General features: G+C 46.6%; 1 protein-coding gene across 2 annotated transcripts in view; it reads right to left on the reverse strand.

The window, feature by feature from the left end:
• Positions 1-24,388, reverse strand: part of TSPAN2 (tetraspanin 2) — a 49,226-nt gene extending 24,838 nt beyond the window's left edge. For both annotated transcript variants that reach the window (XM_066377223.1, XM_066377222.1), the window contains exons 1-2: positions 24,255-24,388; positions 6,436-6,538 (exon numbers count right to left, since the gene is read on the reverse strand). In XM_066377223.1, coding sequence (XP_066233320.1) covers positions 6,436-6,538; positions 24,255-24,323 — 172 coding nt within the window. In that variant the 5' untranslated portion in view covers positions 24,324-24,388. The remainder of the gene's footprint in view (positions 1-6,435; positions 6,539-24,254) is intronic.
• Positions 24,389-25,019: the final 631 nt, after the last annotated feature.

Below are 25,019 nucleotides of genomic sequence, written 5' to 3' on the forward strand. Positions count from 1 at the left end.
TTTTAAAAGTCCTACAACCTCACAGTTTGTTCTGCAAGTGCATGAATGGTATCCTAACGTATTTTTTTTCTCATTGTATTGCTAGAGAGCGGGTATCTTTCCTATTTGGAAAATTATTTACCAAGTAAAGAAATAATAATTGCTATGAACATGTATATTGCTCAATTTATTTATAAAAAGTATTTGAAGTGGAGAAAAGGTCCCGGATTTCATGGGAACAGCACAGGCCCGGTTATCAGAAGACCTGGGCTGTGGGCTGAGTGCACCATGAAGAGCTGGATCCCACGCTGACTGCCAGCCCCCTGTTGCTTCCCTGCCTGGTCCTTAGTTTCCTTACTGTGCTTAGTGCTAAGATTCTATGATGCCCTGGCTGCATGGCTGAGTTGGTTAAAGCATTGTCCTGCTGCACTAAGGTTGCAGGTTCAATTCCCAGTCAGGACACATACAAGAAAGAATCAATTGATAAATGCATCAGTGGAACAACAAATCAATATTTCTGTCTCTCCCTTTCTTTGTCTCTCTCTAAAATCAATCAATAAAAATGTTTTAAGTTTTATATATATTAGGTTCTATGATAACCCGCTTTCCTGAACTTTGAGCACTGATCACAGGTGTCTCCACCACCAGCCAATCAGGAGCTGACTGGCAGAGGGATGTGTGGCTGACAAGAAGGGAACTGAGGGTGGGCAAACCCAACATCCTGCCCCTGGCCACCACGAACAACAAGGGGGCTCAGGCCCTGCCTGTGGACTGCTGTTTCCCTACCCAGAATCCATCTCCTCGTCTTCTCTATTGGAGAAATGAACCTCCTTCACACTCAGTCCTGAGGTCTGAGAGGGCCCAATGGCCTCAAAGCCTGGGCTTCAGCCAACCAACCCATCCTGACCAGGGGGTCACAACAACTGGCTCAGGACCCAAGATTGCCAATCAGAGGAAGGCTCAGGTCTCTGGTTGAACTTCTGTGGCCATAGTCGCCCAGGAGATGGCTCCTGGAGCCACGGGCAGTCATTTTACTGCAAGTAGAGGAAACCTGCCTGGAGTGGAGCCCAGGAAAGCAGAGCTTCAGGCTGGATTCAATTACATTACTTGCATCCCTGAGACCAGTGTTAATCCTGGGCTTTTCAGTTATGTAAATCAAGAAATTTCTGTTTTGCTCAACATGGTTTGAGTCAAGTTTCTGTGATTTGCAATGAAAAGTGTCTTAAAGATATGTGCATAAATATAGGATGTTTGATCCTGGCCGGTTGGCTCAGTGGTATAGCATTAGCCTGGTGTATGGATGTTCTGGGTTTGATTCCCAATACAGGGCACACAGAAATGACAGTCTGCTTTTTCACCTCTCCTCCTCCTCCTTTTCTCTCTCTTTCTCTTTCCCTCTTACAACCATGGCTGGATTGGGTCAAGTGCATTGGCCCCGGGCACTGAAGATGGCTCTGTGGAGCCTCAGCCTCAGGTGCTAAAAATAGCTCAGTTGCTAGCATGGCCCCAGATGGGCAAAGCATCAGCCCCAGAGAAGGGAGGCCAGGTGGGTCCCGGTCAGAGCGCATGCGGGAGTCTGTCTCTTTATCTCCCCTCCTCTCACTTGGAAAAAAAAAAAAGAAAAAGATATGACATTTCTTGCATCTCAAGCAATTCATATTGCTTGAGGTTGGAAAATAGGATCAGAATGTTTGTATAGAGCTAGTTGACCCTCCTACTCAACACAGGCCTCTCCTGAATGGACACACACCCCATCCCGATGTTGCAACATTAGTGGTATATTAAATACTGTTGTAGAGGTGAGTTCATGTTCATCTGTGGAAATCAGCTCAGCTTCTTGGATTTATCAACTCCCCAGAAAGGTTTTCTTATATCGGACCCAAAGCTGTACCTGTGGTGTTGCTAGCAGCACTTTGTTTCTGGAGCAGACAGGCTGTCCCCAGGCTGACTTAGGGACTTCACCCCACTTCACATACCTACCCTCCCTCTGACCAGGTAGGGTCTCTTAGTTCTGTCCTCTGGGTTCCTGTCTAAAAATCATGACATTACTTCTGGCTTAGTTTCTATTACTGACATCATTTGTTCTTTGAATTTCTTCTGTCCCTGAATTTAATGATGTTTGATAATATTTTTAATAATGTTTAATAATGTTTCTTCTGTTCCTACTGAAATCATCATGCCCTTATGTGTAACTGTATCAATAATCTAAATTGTTCGTTTTTTCTCCTTTTTTATTGAACTTATTGGAGTGACATTGAATAATGAAATAATCTAGGTCTCAGGTATACAATTCTATAATATATCATGTGTCTATGGTATTGAGTGTTTAACACCCCAAATCAAGTCTCCTTCCATCACCACTGATCCCACGCATACCCTCTTCTACCCAGTCTAGCTTGTTCTTTTCTGTCCTGTGACTCCCCTCTCATCCCATTTCTGCCAGAATAATCTTTTAAAAATTGCAGTGATATCAAAATATAAATTAGTCTTCTACACCTTACCAAATTAACTAACCCAAAGATTTAATGCTTGTCTTACCTCCCTCCCCAACATCTGTAATGTTACCTCCCACCATAGCCCAACTATTTATACTCCTCTAATAGTCCTCTGCCTGGCCTGTGCTTGCTCATCAGTGCGCCACAGGCATGCCTCATGTCATCTTGCCCTATGACCTCTGCAGTCTTCATTCTTCATCCTGTCCAGTGATTACAGTCTGTCTGGTCTTTCAAACCTAACTTAACTCCTTGCTTACCAGTTTAGAATACCCCTGAGGCATGGGCTGCAAATATCACTTAGTTAGAATATAGTCGAACAGAAGTTTCTATCATAATTTTTTTTTATGTATTTTTCTGAAGTGAGAAGTGGTGAGGCAGATAGACAGGCTCCTGCACGTGCCTGACTGGGATCCACTCGGTATGCACACTAGGGGGCACTGCTCTGTCCATCTGGGTCATTGCTCCATTGCAACCAAAGCCATTCTAGCACCTGAGGCAGAGGCCATGAAGCCATCCTCAGGGTCTGGGCCAACTTTGTTCCAGTGAAGCCTTGGCTGTGGAGGGGAAGAGAGAGACAGAGAGAAATGAGAGGGGGGAGGGTGGATAAGCAGATGGACACTTCTTCTGTGTGCCCTGACTGGGAATCAAACCTGGGACTTCCACACACCGGGCCGACATTCTACTGCTGAGCCAGCCGCCCAGGGCCTCTATCATAATTTAAATGGTCACATCTGTGAGCCTTTTGAAATAGATGGCAAGTTTCATGGAGCAAGTCCAGTGTTCTCAAATGTTTTTGTGTGGCTGCAGAGCACAGGATTCTGAATGCTGGCTGATGTACCCATGGGTAGGTTTTATTTTTATTCCCAAATAGAAGAGCCTACAAACAAAGAATAGAGGCACTCCTGCTTGAATGCATAACTATATTTTCCAAATATTTTATAAAATCCCCAAATTAAAAAAAAACAAAACTATGGAGAGCTTTTTTAGATAGCCAGAGACCTCACTATCATTGAAAGGGAGACAGTCCCTTTTATGTTTTTCACATAATCCAGGTCTTCCTAGCCTTTTAAAATGGATTTTCTCTACTATGGCTGAAAATTTCCAGTTCAAGCTCAGAAATTACATTACAGAGATTTAAGTCTTTCAGCCTCAAAAGGGGTGGTGTGGCTAGTGTTAGGCAGTTAGTTATGCAAACAACCTGAAGGACAATCTCTGACTGTAACTGAACTGGTCAATGTTTCCCATGTTTTGGTTCTAACTGAGGGGGGCTCCTCCCCTGCTACCTGAGGGCACAAATGCAGCTTTTGATGGAAAGTCTGAGGGCCACACCTGAGGACTGTGAGGTAAATAGGGTTCCGGTGTGAACCCAGTAGCATGTGCAGAGCAGACAGGCTGAATGCCAACATACCTGAATTTTAGGTGCAAAGGATTTCCGCTGTTTTGTTGGGACTGACCTCGTGTTAGGCCATCAAGTAACTCAACTTATAGTGGGGAGAGAAAATGAAGTTCATCCTAATCAGCCACTGTAAATGGTTGGGAGGAACTAGGTTAGGAATACTCCCCTATAAGTGTATCCTGAACAATCAGCCAGACAGGCCAGGAAAGGGTGGTAGCTGCCTACCATTTATCTGCTAAGTCAGAGTCAGGAATCAGGCTCCCCCTAGCTCGGGCTACCTGGAACTCATCTGTCCTCCAAGGGCCCATTCAAGCACCCTGAGGCTCATCCAGCCAGTGTGTTGACAAGCCTTGAGGTTCTTGTCTGCTACTTATTATTGTATATGTTGTATATGTTCAGAGAGGCAAGAATTTCATGAAAACTGGGTGGAAGTTTGCTGTGGTTGATCCAGTAGGCACTGAGTTATGACTGTGCTAAAATGAGTTAGAAATTACAGGAAAAGTTATGAAATAAGTAGCAAAATGAGAGAAGATGCATTCCTTGTACCCTGCCTTGACTGCCCCTGTGGGTCCCTGGGGAGGGCTCAAAGATTTCCAGAGATGGTGTAGGCCGAGGACAGGCTGAGCTTTGTTCTGGGACTCCTGGGGTCTGCTCTGGGACTCTGGGAGAGGAGAATGCTTCCAAGGAGGTACTCAGAGCCAGGAGTTCCTCAAGGAAGAAAGACATGCTAAATATGCATGCCAGATTTTGGATGGAAGGGTGGGTACCCTTTGGAAACCATGCAGGTGGAAAAGAAGAGCAGTTCAGAGTTAAGTAGAATGGCAGATTCCTCTGTGCCTTACTTGTAACAAAACTCTGATTTTGTCTGTGTCCGAGGCCCTTTGGGGAGCCTGGGCCCCTTTCCAGGTCCATGGTGACTCCTGATTAGTCAGGGAGGCAGCCACAGTAATTCTCTTCTTGGCCAGGACGGTTTGGGCATGAGCACACAGTGCAATTCCAGCCAACAAGCTGCAAGGGGAAGTCTGCTGGGGGCCTCCTGACAAAAGGTTTTATTCGTTCCTAAAAAGGGTCGAATGAGGTAACACTTCCTTTTTTTCCTTTGGATGCTACGGTATGAGGATGATGCCTGGAGCCACAGCAGCTATTTTGTAATCCTGAGGGGATGTGTTTGAGTTTGTCCTGAGGGTGTTGAGTAGAAAGGTGAAGACTACTTGGGTTTTCCATGACTTTTTTGACCGCTGACCTAACTCTGGAGGTTGCCCACCAGCACACTTATTTTCCTACATTTCATTAATTTTGCATTTTAAAGTTTCTGAAATTAGAATGCGTATTTTATGCTATGTTAGTTAAAATGGCAGTTTTTCTTATTTTCTTAGTGGAACTCAAACTAATTGGGTGTTTATAGAAACATGGGATTCCTTATGGATTCCATCTTTTAGTAGGCTTTCCTCTTAAAAGTACCCTCATGAATATGGTTGCTTTCCTCACAGGAGGGCATTGGGTAGGTAGGGGTGGGGTGATCGGAAGAGGAGATCACACAGTTGGGAGGGGCCTTTGTGAGGGCACACCTGGCTCTGAGTGGGGCCTGGATGCTGGACCCTTCTGGGAAACAGCTCTGCACTTCTTGGGGTTTGAAGCAAATGATCTCTACAGAATCCCGCTGCACCCCAAGCACAGAGGTCACCATAAGCAACTGAAGTGTAGATTGCGGCTGGAGTGGATCCTAAAACAACCAGTCACATAGGGCCATAACCTGTACTGACAATGGTCTTGGGTGTTTTAAAATCTAGAGGCCAGGTGCACTTGGCTGCAGAATGAGAAAAGCCACAAAGAGGACTGGAAGCAGACTGAGAGATGTCTCTCGACCCAGGGGAAGACCCTCAGCCCCTGCTTATCACATTGTCTCAGAATGGGAGGGTTCTGCCTACCCCACACTCCTCATCCTTCCTACAGCTGGAGGGAGGTGGACTATCACCCCTGCTCCACTGAGGCCTCTTTCCCAGGCAGCCCTGCCCCCACCTTCCCTCTGCAGTCCCTCATCATGTCACATCACAGAGGGACTGAGCACCTCCAAACCCTACAATGTCTCTTCATTTTGAATTATGCTCCTCTCATAGACAATGTAAGATACAGGACCACAAAATAAAGCCTGGACTCTGCGGGACCTCAGTCACCCTCCAATCCAGGTGGGTGAGTGAATAATAATCACTAGGGCATACCCGCTTCACTCAGTGGGCAGAAGGGAGATCCTAATTCTTTGGAAACAAATTATAGTTACATTCTGGGCTTCTTTTCTTGAAGTGGCTAAAAGGAGTAGCAGCATGGGTTAGTCTTCCTGCACCAGCCTTTCTTGGGTTTGGAGGGCAGAGGGACGAGCCATGTGTGGGTGAGTAAAGGGGGTGGCAGGGTCTTCTCCCACCTGGACCACATCCTCCCCCAGGGCCAGGAGGAGTCTTAAGGTGCTTGGGCTTCTCCTCCTTCCTTTCCCTCTGTTCTTGTTCTCTCCCCTCCCCAGGAGTCCAGGGATAGCTCTTGCTAAAGCTTAGGGAAGCTGATGTCACTCACCCACATAGAAGTACTCTAGAGACTTGTCCTCTGATGAGAAATCCTTCATGGTGCCTCCAAACCGGAACCATAGTCCAAAGGCAATGACAGCCGACCCTGCCAGCTGAAAAGTAAACATGCTTTACAAAGAATAGAGTGGAGCATGTGCACCCAGGACTCTGTGCACCAGGAGCGTGTGTACCCAGTGCTGTATGCTTCAGGAACATGTGTACTCAGGACTGAGTGCATCAGGAGCATGTGTATTCAGGGCTGTGTGCACCAGAAGCATATGTGCCCAGGACTGTGTGCACCAGAAGTGTGTGTACCCAGGACTGTGTGCATCAGGAACGTGTGTACTTATGACTGTGTGCATCAGGAACATGTGTACTCAGGACTGTGTGCACCAGGAGCATGTGCACCAGGAGTGTGTGTACCCAGGACTGTGTGCATCAGGAACGTGTGTACTCACGACTGTGTGCATTAGGAACGTGTGTACTCAGGACTGAGTGCATCAGGAGCATGTGTACCCAGGACTGTGTGCATCAGGAACATGTGTACTCAGGACTGTGTGCACCAGGAACGTGTGTACCCAGGACTGTGTGCATCAGGAACGTGTGTACTTATGACTGTGTGCATCAGGAACGTGTGTACTCAGGACTGAGTGCATCAGGAGTATGTGTACCCAGGGCTGTGTGCATCAGGAACGTGTGTACTCACGACTGTGTGCATCAGGAACATGTGTACTCAGGACTGAGCGCATCAGGAGCATGTGTACCCAGGACTGTGTGCATCAGGAGCATGTGTACCCAGGACTGTGTGCACCAGGAACGTGTGTACCCAGGACTGTGTGCATCAGGAACGTGTGTACTTATGACTGTGTGCATCAGGAATGTGTGTACTCAGAACTGAGTGCATCAGGAGCATGTGTACCCAGGGCTGTGTACACCAGAAGCGTGTGTACCCAGGACTGTGCGCACCAGGAGCGTGTGTACTCAGGACTGTGTGCATCAGGAGCATGTGTACCCAGGACTATGTGCATCAGGAACATGTGTGCTCAGGACTGTGTGCACCAGGAGCATGTGTACCCAGGACTGTGTGCATCAGGAGCATGTGTACTCACGAACTGTGTGCATCAGGAACATGTGTACCCAGGACTGTGAGCACCAGAAGCGTATGTACCCAGGACTGTGTGCACCCAGAGCAAGCCAGTGACCCATGATCAAGTTGGAGGCCCAGGACGCTGGAGTTGGAAGGCTATATCCTTTATGTTTCAGGGAAGGTGACATGAAGTGCTCAGAGCCCCCAGTTCCCTGGTGGGATGTTACAACTGGAGTTTCCTGATTCCAAGCACAGTTTCCCCATTCTTCAGGCTGCTCCGTGGCATACACGGTCTGTGCAGCCTGGGAGCCGTCTCAAAAAGCTTTTCTGTAAGTCTCCCTGGTAGGCATCTATACCCTGTCTTACTATCCCTTGCTGAGCACTTTGGACTTCCTGACCTATACCACTGTGTTTCAGATGCTGGGTCACCAAGAGCAATATGAACTCCAAGACCTGGGGAAACCCACCTCTGTAGATTGCAAACAAGCACACCAGCCTCAGGCCTGCCCACACCTCTGGTGCAGCGCCCAGTGAGAGGGCTGTCTCAGCTGCATCTGCATCCCACCCCCTCCTCCTACCCCTTTGCCCCCCCACCCGGGCCTCCATGGTCACTGCACTGCCTGGGGATGGTTTTGAAGGGAGGGAGGGAGCTTGTCCATTTTTTTTTTTTTTGGTTGCTAGTTTGAGTTTCCATGGAAAATGAGAAAGGAAAAAATAATTTTCTAAAAAAGCATGGTCTGTGTGCTGCATAGCTCCAGGAGAGGCAAAGAAGCTGGTGTGGCAGCGCAGGCAGGCTGGCAGCTGGCACCGTTACCACCTGCTTCCCCTCAGCCACTCCTCTGCCCCTTCAGGACTGTCACAACTGCCTGCCAGCTGGCTCCAGCTCCAGCACCCTGTCCACAAACACCATCTCAAATTTTATCTTATCAATCAGTCCACAGATGTTCACTGGGCACCTTCTGGGCTCAAGGCACCAGGGGAAAGCAAGCAGAAATGTAAAATATCCCTGGTTCTGCCAACCCCTCCAGTGCTGGGCTGCCCTGGCCTCTCACCGGAGAACAGGGTAGAGGCTGCCCCTGCCCCAACAGGGTAACAGGAGGACACAGTGAGCAAGACAGGTTCCAGAAGGAAAAGTAATACCAAAGTCAAGGGCAGGCTGGGCCCTGGGTACACAGGATCCTTTTAGTTGCCGGGCTACTTGTAAGGCCTGGCACTACCTTTGGGGCTACTGGCTGGATTTATATAAGGACTTGATCCTTCACCCTCTGCCCCCTCAAGGCCGACCCCCTCTATGGCCAGGTCCTTCAGAAGCAAGGCATGACTTCAACAAGGAGGAGTTAGAGGGGCCAAGTTCTACCAGCTGAGTCTCTACTGTGGAGTAAGTCAAAGTTTCCAGTACTTAGAGGAAGGCACTCACTGGATAATGTGAGGGGACAGCTCAAGGAACTGGGCTCAACCTACTTGAAAAATTTTTGCATTTTTAAAAAGGGGAACATGGCATGGAAAAATATTGAAAGAGAAGTTGCTCAAACAGTATTATTTATCTTTGAAGGGTGGGATTACAGGTGACTTTTTCTTTTCACTGTATTTTCTAAGTTTCCTGCATGAAGCATCTATCACTCTTATACATTTAAATATGTTGTTTCTTTAAAAGCTGATATGATAGTTTGTTCAATCAAGACGAAGTGGGGAGTTTTCCTGGGTTGTGCTTTAGTTTGGGAGGAAAGCAGCTTCATGGTCCTGTTTCAGGTGCAGGAGAAAGAGTGATGCCCTTGGGAAAGCACCATCCTGGGAATGCCCACAGCCACCCAGGACGGCTGTGCTCAGCAGAGCCTCCCCGGCACCCCTGCCCACCCGCCTTTGTGGCAACTTGATGGAAAGACAGTTTCCAAATACAAAGTACATCCTATTCACAGAGGCATGAGGCCAAGGCCTGCAGCCACTGAGCAGACAGTGGAGGAGGTAACTGGTTCCAGGGACACCCTACCATGTGGCCACATTTTTGGCATCTCTGTACAAAAACTCTAATTTATAGCTGTCTGGATCACCCTCCCAGATGGAATACATTTGTCCCCTGCTGGCACAGACGTGTTTGATGCATAATGGAAAATTAAAAGAGACGTTGCAATTTAAAGCCATGGGGCAATGAGAAAAAACCTGCATTTTGCTCCTCCATGCCCCCTCAATTCCAAACCACACGGGTTTCCTCCTGAGTCAAGGAAACTGTGGCTTAGCTAAATATCATCACCATGTGAGGGAATTCTCCCCGCCTGCAGCCACTCGCTGTGGCAGGGACACTGTGGACACTGTGGAGGAGGACCTGGCCAGGCCCGAGGACAAGGATCGCTTTGAAAAGTGGCACTGACAGGGACCATGTAGCCAAAGGGTCTTGTTTAACTTGCTGTTCCTGTAAGGCTCTTGAATTACTGCATTCACTGGACTTGGGTTGGTTGCTCTACTAGAAATTTCTTGAAAAAAGTTCACACCAAGTCTAGCCTGGTCAGAAACAAAGTGAGCAAGTCCACTGTCACTGAATCCCATAGCTCTGTATGTCACATACCCTGGAAGACAAGGTTTACTGAATGACCCAAAGGAAGCCTGCAGCCCCCTTGAATCCTCAATTTTAATCCTCTAGAGCAGGGGTCGTCAACCTTTTTATACCCACCTCCCACTTTTGTATCTCTGTTAGTAGTAAAATTTTCTAACCACCCACCGGTGCACAGTAATGGTGATTGATAAAGTAGGGAAGTAACTTTACTTTATAAAATTTATAAAGCAGAGTTACAGCAAGTTACAGCATATAATAATAATTATTTACCAAGTACTTTATGTCAGATTTTCGCTAAGTTTGGCAGAATAAATCTTTATAAAACAACTCACTATAGTTAAATCTATCTTTTTATTTATACTTTGGTTGCTCCACTACTGCCCACCATGAAAGCTGGAGCGCCCCCTAGTGGGCGGTAGGGACCAGGTTGACCACCACTGGTCAGATCAAGTCCCCTAGGCCCCTCCCATACCTTCTTTTCCTTCTACTCTCAGCCACAACACCACACCTCAGCCAATGTCAGAACCAGTAAGGAATGAGAGGCTACCTCTTTTGTCCTTTTCCTTCTCTTATCCCCACCAGCATCTGCTCTCCCTTCCTCCCTGTCTTTCAGGGAATCAACTGTGGTTCTGGTCAGGGACTGCTAGGCATTGGGGAAACAATGATACCAAGGACACAACTCTTACCCTCACATTCAAGGTGATCCCACAAACTAATAAACGCAATACCATGCAGGACAGTGCTCACACTGTCGGGGACAACCAGCGTTGAGCCTGAGACATTCCATTTTGATTTATATCTTGAAGAATATGTTTGAAGTCACTGAACAGGGAAGGACTGGAGGGACTAGTGAACAGTGTAAGGACTTCGCTTTCTTACTTGGGACATGGGGTTGGGGAGAAAGGAGTCTGGGGAAGGTCGGAGTCTGGGGCTTGAGGGGTCTGTTGGGACAACTGTGGCTCATGGCTTCTATTTAGCTTCCTACTACCTCAGAGAGCCTATGGCTGAGCCAGGAAGGGAAGGGAGAGGGGAGCTACTCATCCTGGGAGCAATGAGGAGTGTTCCTTGCCTGCTGCCAGACACAGTGGGGAGCCAAAGGGAAAGCCGGAGTGGTTGCAGGCAACAGTGGGGGACGCTAGGGAGTGGGTGTGGTGAGTAGTGAGGACCATGAAGAACCCACTCCACCAATTAAAGAACTTGGCTGAGGGCTTCCCTGCTTCCTGTACCAATCCCCAAGCCTCGAGGTAATTAGTACCAGAAATACTTTTGTTTTCTAGGAATGGGCTTTTTCATACAGCAGCATGAGTTGGGCTTTGCTGTTAATCACTTAATAAACATTTATGGAGCATTGAATGTGAGCCAGGAGCCAAGGATTCATAGATGAGGAAGACCTAGTCCCTTCTCCAGAGGATCTCAGGGGCTCATGGAGAAGCTGACCCCTGAGATGGTCCAGGAGGGACACTAACCCTGCAGGTAAGCAACCAGTCACAGAACTGGCCCACAAGAAGATGTCTGATATCATTCCTTGAGTCATCATTTCTTTTCTGAGTGCCCATTTGTGTGTTAGGCTCTCAGAGAATGTGATGAAACAGGATTTTGAAGGCAAAATTATGCCTACTATTAAAAAAAGAGTAAAGAAATAAAATACAAAAAACAAGATGAGAAGATAGCAGTGAGGGGACAATGACATAGACATCTATGACATTAAATAGGAGTTCACTGGATACAATTATATTATGCATTTTCACAGGTAAATTATTTCTGTAGCTAACTTTATATTCCATACAGTTCACAGGACACGACATTGCAAATTGTCAGCATATGTTTTTAGAAAAGACAGTTTGTCCTCTAAAATTAAAGTAGCAGGAGGGAGGGCCGACCTGATTAGAAAGCATTTAAAGCAAAGTTTGGTGGACAAAAAGTTTCCCTTAAGAAGTGGCTACTGGCCAGAAACAAGTCATTCAGGAAGAAGCAGAGCTTGTTAATGAATTTCTATTTTATTTTACCGGGATCGCTGATGAAATGTTCTATCTTAAGGACATATTTTTTTCACTTAAAAATGTTTCATAAATCACAAACATGGTTCTGAGAATGGCACTAAGTTGAAAGGCAGTGTGAAGATGCAAAAATACAAAGATTACTCCCCAGACCTCCAGTCTGTCTAGTCCCCCCAACCTCCACTGGCCCCAGGGAGGCTGAGCAGCCCTGATCACAAAAAGCCAACACATGCTGTTTTTCTCTGTAATGACTAAGCCCAGCAGAAAGCTCCCCTTTGGGTAAAAAGCATCACTTGCGGATGTTCTCAGACAACATGTGCTTTTACCTAGATGGGAGACAAAAATTGTCCTAGATGTTCTAGCCACAGTTTCAGTTCTTTCTTCCACTTGGGGTCTCTGCTCTAGTTTAGAAAACTTTCCAGTTCACCTAGCTCACACCACTCACAGCTCTCAGCTCTGGTGTTGCTTCCCCTGGGAAGCCCATCTGGTTTAAGTATGTACCTTCCTTCATGTCTCTTATAACCATTTCTATTTAAATACTTTCTTTCTTTCCTTCTTTCCTTCTTTCTTTCCTTCCTTCCTCCCTCCCTCCCTCCCTCCCTCCCTCCCTCCCTCCCTCTCTCCCTTCCTTCCTTCCTTTTTAGAGAGAAAGAGAGAGAGAGAGAAAAAAACAATTTATTTATTGTTTCACTTAGTTGTGCATTCATTAGTTGCTTTCTGTGTGTGCTCTGACTGGTAATCAAACCCACAAGCTTGGTGTTTTGGAACAATGCTCTAACCAGCTGAGCTAACTGGCCAGGGCCTATTTAAATATTTCTGTAATTTTTTATATTAAGCCCAGAGCTGCATGAGGGCAGGAACAGGGTCTATATTGCTGCGTCCTGAGCACCTACCCCTCTGCCTTGGAGAGAAGCTCCCAACAGACAGACATCTGTTAAGTGAATGACTGGAGGCCCTTCACAAAGGTATCATTTAGGCTGTGCTATGGACTGAATTGTGCCCCTCCCTTCAAATTTACATGTTGAAGTCCTAATCCAAAGTGTGATGATATTTAGAGATGGGGCCTTTGGGAGGTCATTAGGTTTAGATGAGATCATGAGTGTAGGGTCCTCATGATGGTATTGTTGCTTTTATATTCCTCTCTCTCTCTCTCTCTCTCTCTCTCTCTTTCTCTCTCTCTCTCTCTCCCTCTCTCTTTTTCTCTCCCTAACTTCCTCTCTCCCTTCCCACTCTGCAAGCCAAGAAGAGAGCTATCACCAAGAATCAAATCAGCCACCCCCTTGATCTTGGACTTATAGCCTCCAGGACTGTGAGAAGTAAATTTCTGTTGTTCAAGCCACCCAATGAACCTGACCTAAGACAGGTTGACAGAAGCTCCCTCACAGCCATTCAAGGGAATACCTTGCAAAGCAGTGTTTTCAAATTCATTTGTACCTGGGAAACACCCCAGAAGGCACTATGTGAACATACTGTTGAACACATTCGGCAAAACATTTTCCCACAGAAACTCAAAACAAAAATAGAGCATATAGTGTCAGTTCTGTGTTTCCTAAGCATGGGGGATGTGTGCTTCACATCCTACATGAACACAAAGAACAAACCGATACATGCTTTTTACAGGCAGAAGTATGTGGACATTTCATACAATCACAGCTACACATACACTACACTCAGATGAAAGAATGAACATGTCAGTTGCATATTCTTGCTTTTCCAGAGTGAACATTATGTGTATACATGACACAACTCATTTGCAATGCTCTTCTTTGGGATGAAGTCACAGAGTTGGAAATGACTTTTTAACTCTACAGTTTCGGTGAAAAGCTTTTAAGCTAATACATGCTCCTGGTGGCAATTCTTATCCTGGATAGAATCATATAATGAGCACTCACAATCCTTGATGTGATCGCAAAGCACTTTATGATGCCACAAGGGTAACAGAGTCTCATCCTTTTAGCAGTCATAAAGCAGAAGTGCATTTGCTCTGACAGATGATACTAATTTTCTCAAAGAGAAAAGCCAGCTCCCAACATTTTCATCCTTGTCTGCAGTGAAAGCAAGTCAAAGATTCGGATGGCATATTCTCAAAACCAAGGGTTCTGTCAAGAAATACAAGAGCCAAATGCCACAGGACATCCATGCAAAACCACCTCTGAGGAACCTGGCTGCCCTTGTCCCAACCACAGGATCAGGTGAGGTGAAACTGGGATTGGGGACCTTGGGGCGCGGGATGAGACGGCTGTTAGTTTGGAAATGCTCTGGTTAGATACCTGTGTTTCTGATTTCCCCTACACTGTACTTTTTAATAATTTCCTAAGAACAAGCTATTGCTGAGAAATTCCTGAAAGACTTCTTTCAGGTAAGGATCTATTCTTAAATCAATCAATGCTTAATTCCCTGCCCTGATGGAAGGGTTCTGTACTCCAAACTGCCACAGAATCGGGAGTGGTCCATGCATCTTGGAAAGAACATTGGGCTGTATACTGCGCTAAACACGCCTTCTTCTGTTTAGGTTGTTACAAAGTTAACTTGCATGGATCAAGTGATATTGCCAGGAGTCAGGAGAGAGGTGCTAGGGGGATACCAAGCTCAGAGGAAGGAAACTAACCTGACCTGATGAAAAGGAAAAGCTTGCTATGAATGATGACGCAGGTAACTTAAATATAAATAGTGGAAAATTATTCCATGGTTATACATAATGCCTTTTCTCTGAAGAATATAGAGAAAGGAGGAGGGGAGGAGAGATTAGCAAGAAGTTGGAGAATGATGATGGCTGTATAGCTTTCTTTCTACAGAAAAATAAATGTCACAGACTACTGGCTAATGAGTCCAGTGAGCAAATGGCTTCATTGAGTGAAGACCAAATACATAGAGAGCTAAAATCTAATTTACCAAGTCATCCAAGAGACCCAAGTGACATAAACCCAATGTTTGCCTTCCCTCACCTAGGAGATGGGTTCTGGGAGGACAACAATGGTCTTTCCTGTGTTTTCCGGGCTTCTCCTTGCAGCGTCCGCCTGGCTCTTCCCCAGGCTCAGTCACTGCACACACACTCACCTGAGGCTGCACTAACTACTGTGACATCTCATCTATATTGAGCCAGGACATTAAACAATATTTATTTATTAGCCTACTGTCTTTTGAGATAGTTTAAGAGAACTACTCTCAAGCAGATAAACAGGACTCTTAAATATCAATCAATAAGAATGATTATCGCCCAGTATTAGCTGTTACAGAGACAATGGAGAAAAAACAGTTTCAGTAGAATTCAGGTTAGATTGGAACAAGCCAAACACTTTATTAAAAAGTTAACTTTGGCCTGACCAAGTGCTGGCACAGTGGATAGAGCGTCAGACTGGGATGCAGAGGACCCAGGTTCCAAACTCCAAGGTCACTGGCTTGAGCGCGGTCTTAACTGGCTTGAGTGCGGGGTTCCTGGCTTGAGCGTGGGATCATAGACATGACCCCCATGGTCACTTGCTTGAGCCCAAGGTCACTGGCTCGAGTAAGGAGTCACTCACTCTGCTGGAGCCCTGCAATCAAGGCACATATGAGAAAGCAATCAATGAACTAAGAAACTGCAACAAAGAATTGATGCTTCTCATCTCTCTCCCTTCCTGTCTGTCAGTCCCTATTTGTCCTTCTCTCTGTCTGTTACATACACACACACACACACACACACACACACACACACAAGTTATCCAGTAGAAATTATGAAAGTCTAGCTTGATGTTTCAGAGATTTATTGTAACAGCAATTTTACCAGAAACAATTGTGGTTATCAAGGCAGGGGGTGCTGGGCCATTTACAGGGGACTAGACAGATTCAAACGTGCACAGGGAAAGTGAGGAGGATTTCCTGAAGGAGTGGCAGTAGTTTCCAAGGCCCCTGTCCCTTCCCCATTTGGGGGGCTTTGCCAGCTCTTCCTGATTCTCTAGTTTATCAATTGACACCCAATCACCATTATGATGGGGAGGACAGGGCTTGGCACATATTTTGGAACATTTGCCAACTGCTCTTCTAGAAAACTGAACAATGATGTCCTTAGACAGGGTAATAAAAACATCCACATGTCTGCGCTTTGGTGTTGAGCAGTTGTAGCGAACCAACCCCGGGGCTCTGGGCATCCTGGCTTTGGGTCAGGCTCTGCCATTTACTGGTGGGTGATCTTGGGCAAGTCACTTAACCTCTCTCTCACCCTCAGCTTCCTCAGCTGCAAAGTGGAGGTAATGACGGTGCCTCCCTAAGAGATTAAATGGGTTCACATTGCACACTTAGAACAGTGGGTGCCAGGTGCTTAGTGTTTTGCTGATAGACTCGCTGATGTTACATTCATACTGAAACTTGGTCTTACTCAGGAGAGGAAACACCACTCCCATGGTACCAATAACTTAGTCTGCGCTGCCTCCATTTACTAATTTTGATGTTATCTCTACATTCTTTTCATGACAGCTGGAATTCCCTCAGTTTTCTAAACCTTCTAGTGATGCCAGTGCCCTTTTCCAGAAACTACGTTCCTCACCCTCTTTCTTTTTAGTTTTCAGAAGACCCAATAGGAGAAAAACAGAAAAAAATAATTTATGAGAGAAAAGGTAAATATATTTAGGCAAGAGCTAGCCAGTAGAACTTTCTCCAGTGACACAAATGTAAATGTTCTCCCATCCTGTAGCCGCTGGCCACCTATGGTTACTGAGCGCTCAGAATGTGGCTAGTATGCCTTGGGAGCTAAACATTACATTTCTTGTAGAACTAATTAATTTTAATAGCGTCATGTGATTAACAGCATAGCCACTATATTGGAGAACGCAGGCCTAACATTCACATGCTTCTCAAAGCTTCAACCTTCTCTCCCCATTAGTCTGCCAACTTGGAATGGTTAAAACCACAGAGTCTGGGGCCACACACAGAAGCCCAGCTCTGTCACTGACTGGCTCTGAGTCCTGGGGCAAGTCCTCCTGTTTTTTTTCACATGTAACTGGAGTTGACAACAACCGAGGGTTACTGTAAAGATAAAGATCCAAAATGTGCTTAGGAAAGCAGCCTGTATATAGCTTATATTAATATAATGGTAACTATTCTTCTAGTGTTTGCTACAGCAATTAAGCTTCTTGGTACACACCCCTCTCAATTCTCATCTCCCTGTTCCTTGACCTTGAACTGATCCGGGCTGTTTTATGCATCTCTCTGCACCTGCATTTCTGGAATGTATCAAGACTAAATCCAACACCGGATATAAGCTCCCTGGTCACAGACTTCACATTTTCCAAGCTGGTAGCACTTCTCATATCTCACATTCCCCTTGCCCTCATAAGTTAACAGTGAAAAAGAACACAGGGTTTAAAATCAGAAGACCTGTATGTGAATCCTGCCTTTGCTTCTCTCTCTCTCTCCCTCTCTCTTTTTTTTTTTTTTTAGCGGAAGAGGGAGAGAGATACAAATAGACAGGAAGGGAGAGAGATAAGAAGCATCAACTCGTAATTGCATTATTTTAGTTGTTCATTGATTGCTTATTATAGGTGCCTTGACCAGGGGGCTCCAGGTGAGCCAGTCACCCCTTGCTCAAGCCAGCAAGCTTGGACTCAAGCCAGTGATCTTGGTCTCAAGCCAGCAACCCTGAGCTTCAATCCAGTGACATTTGGGCTCAAGCCAGCAACCATGGGATCCCGTTTCAATGATTCCATGCTCAAGCCAGATGAGCCCACACTCAAGCCAGTGACCTCAAGGTTTCGAACCTGGGACCTCTGTGTCCCAGGTTGATGCTCTATCAACTGTGCCACTGCCTTGTCAGGCTCTCTAACTTTCAGCTTCTACATTTGTAAAATGGGGATGATTACATTATTTCATGAGATTATTGTGATTCATGATCAAATGGGATAATGCATATGAAAGCACTTTATGAGCTAAAACAGCATATGGATTTTATTTGTATTATTTTTGTTCCTAATTAAATCCAAAGAGGAGGAAGTAGGCAGGCCAAGGCACCCTACTCAGCTGTAAGGTGTGCTCTCAGCCTGTCTGTTATTCTCATCTTACTGGTCTTTCTCAGTTTCTTCTCTTTAATTCCTTAGCAACTGTGATGTCATGAGTTGTTGTCTCAGTTGTCAGTATAGCATCACTTGCTTTGGAGAACAACCCTGTTGTGATATTAACTGTCAATTTTAATGCGGCAGATGGAGGTTATGTTCTCTTTTGTCACACATAGTTGGAGACCCAAAGATACTGCGTGGGTGACATTCTAGAATAACACAGTGAAATGCAACACACTATGGATAGGTGGCCACCTGGTAATTCTAGAAACTATTGGGTCTTAATGTAAAAACTAAAGTCTAAAGACAATAATGGCAAAATGGTACTGGAGTTAAGAAAAACCAGGTGATTACGCCAAAAAGAAGGGTATTCTCTGTACCATTCAGAAATGAGAGCCACCAGCAGGCCTTTGACCTCTTCAGTCCACAACTCAGTCGGGGGTCTGAAAGTGAGTTCCCTAGACCAGCAGCATCAGTGTCATTGGGAGGCTTATTAGAAAGGCAGAGCTACAAAATCAGAATATATTTTTGAACATGATCCCTAGGTGACCTGTATGCACATGGAAAGTCGAGAGGTACTGATCACCAAACCCATTGCCACCCACTGGCTTCCCCTTGGCAGCACAGAGGCAGGGTAGGGGACAAACAATTCCTGTGCTGGGGTCAGTGCATACAACCCTGTTGGCAGGAGCCATGCCAGTTACCATCAAACCTCTTCCAGGTGCTGAGGGATGGGGGGAGGAGGCACAGCACACTCCCTGCCCTCAAGGAACAAAGACTTTACAGAGAGAAATGCACAAGTGTTTCAAGATCAAGGACTGTATCTTAATCATTTTTGAATGTCCAGCACTTGGCTGGGTGGGGTGCACACAGTAGGTAGTCAGCATGTGTCTGCTAAATCAGTGGTCCCCAACCCCCAGGCCATGGACCAGTACCGGTCCGTGGGCCATTTGGTACCAGTCCGCAGAGAAAGAATAAATAACTTACATTATTTCCATTTTATTTATATTTAAATCTGAATGATGTTTTATTTTTTTAAAAATTCCCTCTGTTATATCCGTCTAAGACTCACTCTTGATGCTTGTCTTGGTCACATGATACATTTATCCATCCCACCCTAAAGGCTGGTCCATGAAAATATTTTCTGACATTAAACCGGTCTGTGGCCCAAAAAAGGTTGGGGACCACTGTGCTAAATGACTAATTGCTGAGGAAGGAATCTTTCCTTTTGACTCCATACCCTTGATAAACTACAAGCCTCCTGCCTCTTAGTTTGGTTGGTTAGACCTGGGATATCTGTTTCCCATGTCTCTTTACCTTTACAAACCTCTTGGATTCTGGATTCTACTTTCCACTTGCACTTCTAATGCTTAAATATGATGACCACTAACATGTTATCGAGTCTTTATTATGCACATTTACCATACTTGCTACTTTACAGGTATTTACTCATTTTATCTGTACAAAGACCATAGGCTGATATTGGAACTTGATCATGTCCATTTTATGGATCAGTAAACTGAGGCTCAAAGAAGCTAAACAACTTACTAACCAAGCTCCCCTAGTGAGTAATAGTATAGCCAGGACAGCCCCCAGGCAGTATGCTGCCACTGTCCACCTTCCAGGCTCTGGTTCCCTGGATATAAATTGCCACACTGCCTAGACCTGTCCCAGCTCTACCAGGTGACTGGAATTAGGGCTCTAGCTGCTGCAGACTGGCCCCTATCAGTGAGCCCTTGCCCCTCCCAACACTAGGCCCTCTGGTCCATGTTAGGGGAGGCTTAGCCACTGCCACTCTCTTCCCACCTTGACAGAAATCAGAAATAGAGACTATCCTGCAATAAGGCTGAGGAAATTCCTATCTGCCTTCTGGAGTAGTCTAGTTTTATGGTGGACCTCAAATACTTTCTTCAGGTATTTTTTTAAACATGTCGGACCTCTGAAGTTACTGTTTGAAAGAAGTTCAGAGAAGAGGAGGAGGCAACTTCTGTAGGCCTCAGTAGTCTCAAACATCTTTCCCTCCCACGGCCAGGTGACACGGTCTTTCCTAAAGGCACCTGTCAGTCATCACCGAGTGAAACCCCAAGGCTGCATTAACCACCGTAAGGAGTAAAGAAGACAACTTCAAACAAGCCATATATGGCATCTGACTTTCAACAATGAACAGTCCTACTTCCTGTCAGTGGGTAACCCCGAGCAGCTCACACAGCACAATGATAGGAAAATGCTAAGCATACAACAATAAACCAAGGAGTAAACAGTGCCCAGGTTTCTCTTTAAACCAACATATGTGGCTTGGTGGACTGTGGTGTGTTATTCCCATTGCTATGCAACAAAGGAAATTTTTAAAAAAGGTGATTTTAGTGAAAGGCATGGGAATGTGCTATGCAATCAATTGAAGAGTAGTGTCCAAATTTAGACCTGACAGATGTTGGCGAGGGTTTCTTTCATGTTAGGGACCAACCATGATAACAGAAATTAATTCAGTGGGGTTCAAGGCTAGGCTTTACTTTTTGTTTTTTTAAATCAGTGGTGAATGCAGCCAGTGGCCCTGATCCAGGGAGTGCTGTGTCGCCCTGGCAGGATCCAGTGAGTGTTTATAAAACCAGGAGCACAGCCTAAGGAAACTAAAACCAGCCTGCCAGAAGGAGGTTGCAAATCGATTTGTCAAAGTGCAGATCACAAAACAGACTGCCTCCCCTGCCCACCTCTGTGCCTGCCTTCTAGTGAGTTCCCCTGCAGGAAAGGAGCGCTGTCACAGGGGGGACCTCAGACCTCAGGAGGGCAGGCACACAGCATGTAAGGGTGTGAGCAGTACACTGAAGTCACAGCTGAAGCTTATCCTTCCAGGAAAACTGTCCCTGACCACCTGCCCCTTCCTCATACTTCCCACAGACCGCTCCAACCAGAAAAAACAACTTCGAAAACTAGGGTGGGGTTTTTCTAGAACCAAGCTCCCTCGGTTACAGTGGAAGTAGATACTTAGGTAATTTATCCCCAACAGTCATTGCCCTTAAATCATTAGGTGCCTGTTTCAGTTTGCCCTTTCCCTTTGGTTGTGCAAGAACAGGTGTGGGAAGGCTGCCTGTGACAGTGGCTATTTGGAGACCCTCAGTCCCCACCCCCCAACACCATGGAACTAGGAGACGGGAATGCCCCATATTTCTATCCAGGGCTCAGTCTGTGCAAACAGAGAACAAATCAATAGGTAATGAGCAGGAAGAGAGGGTCTCAGTCCTCCAGATAAAGCTGAGAATTGATTATCTGTGCAAATTGGGAAGGCCATTTGTACCAAGCCCTCCAACCTGCACCTCCATTTATTCATTTTGCAGGCATTTATTGAGCACCTCCTGTGTGCTGGGCACTTTTCTAGACACTGGCAATACAGCTGTGCACAAGACAGAAAAAATCCCTGCTCTCAGAGTGCTCTAACGCTCTCATGGGGAAAGTCCACAAGTACAGATTGAGAAGATAATGTGTGGTTATCCTAAAACGAGGACAAGCTGAAAGTCACTTGGCAAACATACACAGTATCCCCTAATATTAAGGGATTAGGGGAAGAGAGCTAACTTTTACTGAATGCTTCCTGTGTGCCAGGAACTCAGTAATAACATTTTTTGAGCACTTATTGTCTACTAGGTTCCTAGGAAGGGGAGCTCAAATACCTGCCCTATTTCCTTTTGATTCTCTCAACAACTCTTAGCCTAATTGTTCAGATGAGAAAAGAGAGGACTAGAAGTCAGAATAAAGTGCTGAAGCACACCCTGCTTGGGATCTCTGTACTCAAGCCTGATCCCTTTGTCAGATGGTAGTCACACGCACCTTTGCTCTGTTCCTCTGCTGGTCATCCCCTCAATCTTTGTCCACTTCTATTCCTCCAGTCCTTCAGTTCAGCTTAGATACTCTTTCTCCAGGAGAACTGTTCTGACTCCTCACTACTGCCATGGACTTTTCACTAATCTCCTTCATTAGATCATGTATATGAAAGATCCTATCTAACCCAGAGAGGCACTCAGACATCGCTTTCTTCCTGCTTCTCTTCCCTATTGAATTTCTGGTCAGAAGTATGAAATTTGTCACTTGTTTTTGTACTGTCTGTTTTGTTAATTGTTGTTCTAAATGCATTGGTCTCACTTCCTCAACTAGATTGGCAGCTTAGAGAAGGGTTTTATATTTATAAATTATATATACTTATAAATTACATATATATTTATTTATATTTATACATGTAGAAATTATCTTTATAATGCCTGTTTAATAATTGTTTAACAGAGTGGCTCTCAAACTTGAGCATGAATTAGAAATTATCTGGAGGGCTTGTTAAAATAGCTCACTGGGCCTTCCCACCGAGCTTCTGATTTAGCAAGCCTAGAATGGATTGAGAATGTGTATTTATGATAAGTTCCCAGAAGATACTGATACTGCTGGTCCAGCAACCACACTTGGAGAACCACAGGTTAGGAGTGTAACATGCCACAGGGCTTAGCAGCAAGTAGTCTGAGTTTGAATCTCCACTCACTAGCTGTGTGACCTTGGGCAAGCTAACCTGAGCCTCTGTTTCCTTACCTGTAAAGATGGGGATAATAATAGTACGCACATTGGGATTGTTGTGAGGGTTAGGTGTAATAATGAATGCAGTGTGCATAGTACTGTCCCTGACTTGCTGAAAACATTCTATAATGCTTCCTGTTATCCCTGGAAAGGCTGGCACAATGTCAGGCACTAACCAGGCATGGAACCCAGCCTCAGAATCCCTTCTCAGGTTAATCTACAACTCCTTTTTAATTTGTAAGCAGTGAGAGCGAAGGGTGTCATCGAATCATGACATTTATAATGAACAGCTTTTAAAATTGAGCCAAGCTATTCAAAAGCGCAGCATAAAGGCCTTTAGAAATACCCTTCCCTGTAGTATATTGGGTGGAAGTGCCCAGGTGTACAAAAGCCATGTGTATTTTCAAAATTCAGGGGCTGTCTTCGGACTACCTCATTTACACTTTTCCCTGATGAAGGATGCTGAGGATGGCAACTTGGCCTCTGAGAGCTTGAGTTGTTGGAGTCACCCAGGCATCTAGGCTAATAGGTTTGCAGACACAACCAGAGCCCATCATTCAATAATTAACTAGCTGCAGTCACAGGAAGACAACCTCCCCAAAGCAGCTAGGACAACCACCACCTCCTCCATCCCAGATGTTTCAAAACACCCGATGCCCCTGCTGCTCCTTCCTGTCTCTAAGAACTTCTTCACCCAAAGCAAGATCTGTATTTTCCTTCTGAGTCTATCTGAGCAGTTATACTGGCTGGCATTCTCTTGAGGAAGCCCAAGAAGAAATGTGCAGAGAAGACAATTTTCAAACTTTGACTCATAGTCCTTTAGGGTCTGAGATAGGATAGCCAAGGATCTAAGGATGATCCAGCCCTAGATAATATAGGAAACAGGGTTCATGGCCCTGACTCTCTGGACCACTAATCCCAGGAATGCTCATTCAATGCAAGGTTGAATGAGATCATCCCTGGGATAATTAGTAAGTAGCAGAGGCTGCGGGTTGGGGGTTGGGGGAGACGCTCTTGCCCCTCCCTTTCACCGTTCCCTTCACAGAAGAGCATCACCACCTCCTCTCATCTAGTCATCTAGCTGGACCCTCCCCTAATGGTCAGAAAAAGGTTGACTCTCCCCTCCCATACTATATTCTCTCTTACTCCCAATTTCCTGCACAAAACCACCACAGGCAGGTGATGAGTCCACACGCTCAAATGGAGTACCACCCCCTGACAGCCCCGGTGCAGGGGCTCCTCTCCCATCGCCCTGGCCAGGCCCACGCTCCAGCGGGAAGGAGAGCGAGAAGGGGGTGTGTGCACCGCTGGAGAGGAGCTGACCCCTGAGGAGGTGAGGAGAGGCTAGGATCCTCCCAACTGGAGTCCCCAGCTGTGAGAAGAAAACCTAAGCGGCGAGGTTCCTCCAGGGAAAGAGCCACAGTATCTCCCCCCTTCTCACCATTTCTCGTTGCTCAGTCTCTCTCTTTCCGTTCTCTTCTCCATTCCCTCCCTCCCTTTTTGTCTGCCTTCTCCCGGAGCCCGGCTCGGACGCCGCAGCGATCTGTTTCCCGGGGACTCCGGCCCCGCGCCCCTGCCCGGCCCCCTCCCCTGCCCAGCCCTCTCGGCTCTGGGTCTCACCCAGAAGAGCAGGTTGAAGCCGAGCAGCAGGTACTTGATGCACCGCAGGCCCCCGCGAAAGCGCCCCATGCTGCGGCCCCAGTGGCGGAATCCGGAGTCCCCAGGCCGGCGATAGAACGCCGGGAGCGGCGGGAGCCGGCGGGGAGGGGGCGGAGCGCTAGGGACGGGGGCGGGGCCTGCAGCGGGCGGGGCGGGAGTCCGGCTACGGGCAAGGGAGGGCCCAGGAGGACCCCGAGCCAAGAGACTGGCGAGGGGCTGGGGCACTGTCGCGGCCAGTAGGAGCATGTCTCCTGCTGTCCCCGGGAACGAGGGACCGCTTCCCCCTCCCGATGTTGGGCGAGGTGCCCCGCAGGCGTCCCGCTCCCTGTGGTTATCTGCCAGGAAAGAGACTTCACTGGGGACTCGAGACCCACTTAATCAGCGACCTATGCAGGGACTTGAGGCCTGAGGTGAAAGTTGAGGATAAGATCACGCCCAGGGGCTGTGGAAAACTTAGGAAGGTGGCCTAGGGTAGAGAGATAATTGGGACCTGAAGCCGTCCTGAAGCTGACAGGACCCGTCGCGGGGCACCCCCGGCTGCGGCCTTTCGTTCTCTGGCGCAACAAGCGCACTTGGCAGTGAAGGCCGCTTCCAAGGGACCCTCCCACGGCCCTTCCTGCGCTCCTCCGAGGACTCTTACCTTAATAGGCAAGGGTTGGGAGAAGACATGGGACGCAGCTGTCCTGCCCGGATGGCTGCTCCCCACCCTGTCGGCCTGTAGGCGAA

This window comes from Saccopteryx leptura, chromosome 3 (assembly GCF_036850995.1).
Source record: "Saccopteryx leptura isolate mSacLep1 chromosome 3, mSacLep1_pri_phased_curated, whole genome shotgun sequence".
In the NCBI taxonomy this organism is placed as follows: domain Eukaryota; kingdom Metazoa; phylum Chordata; class Mammalia; order Chiroptera; family Emballonuridae; genus Saccopteryx; species Saccopteryx leptura.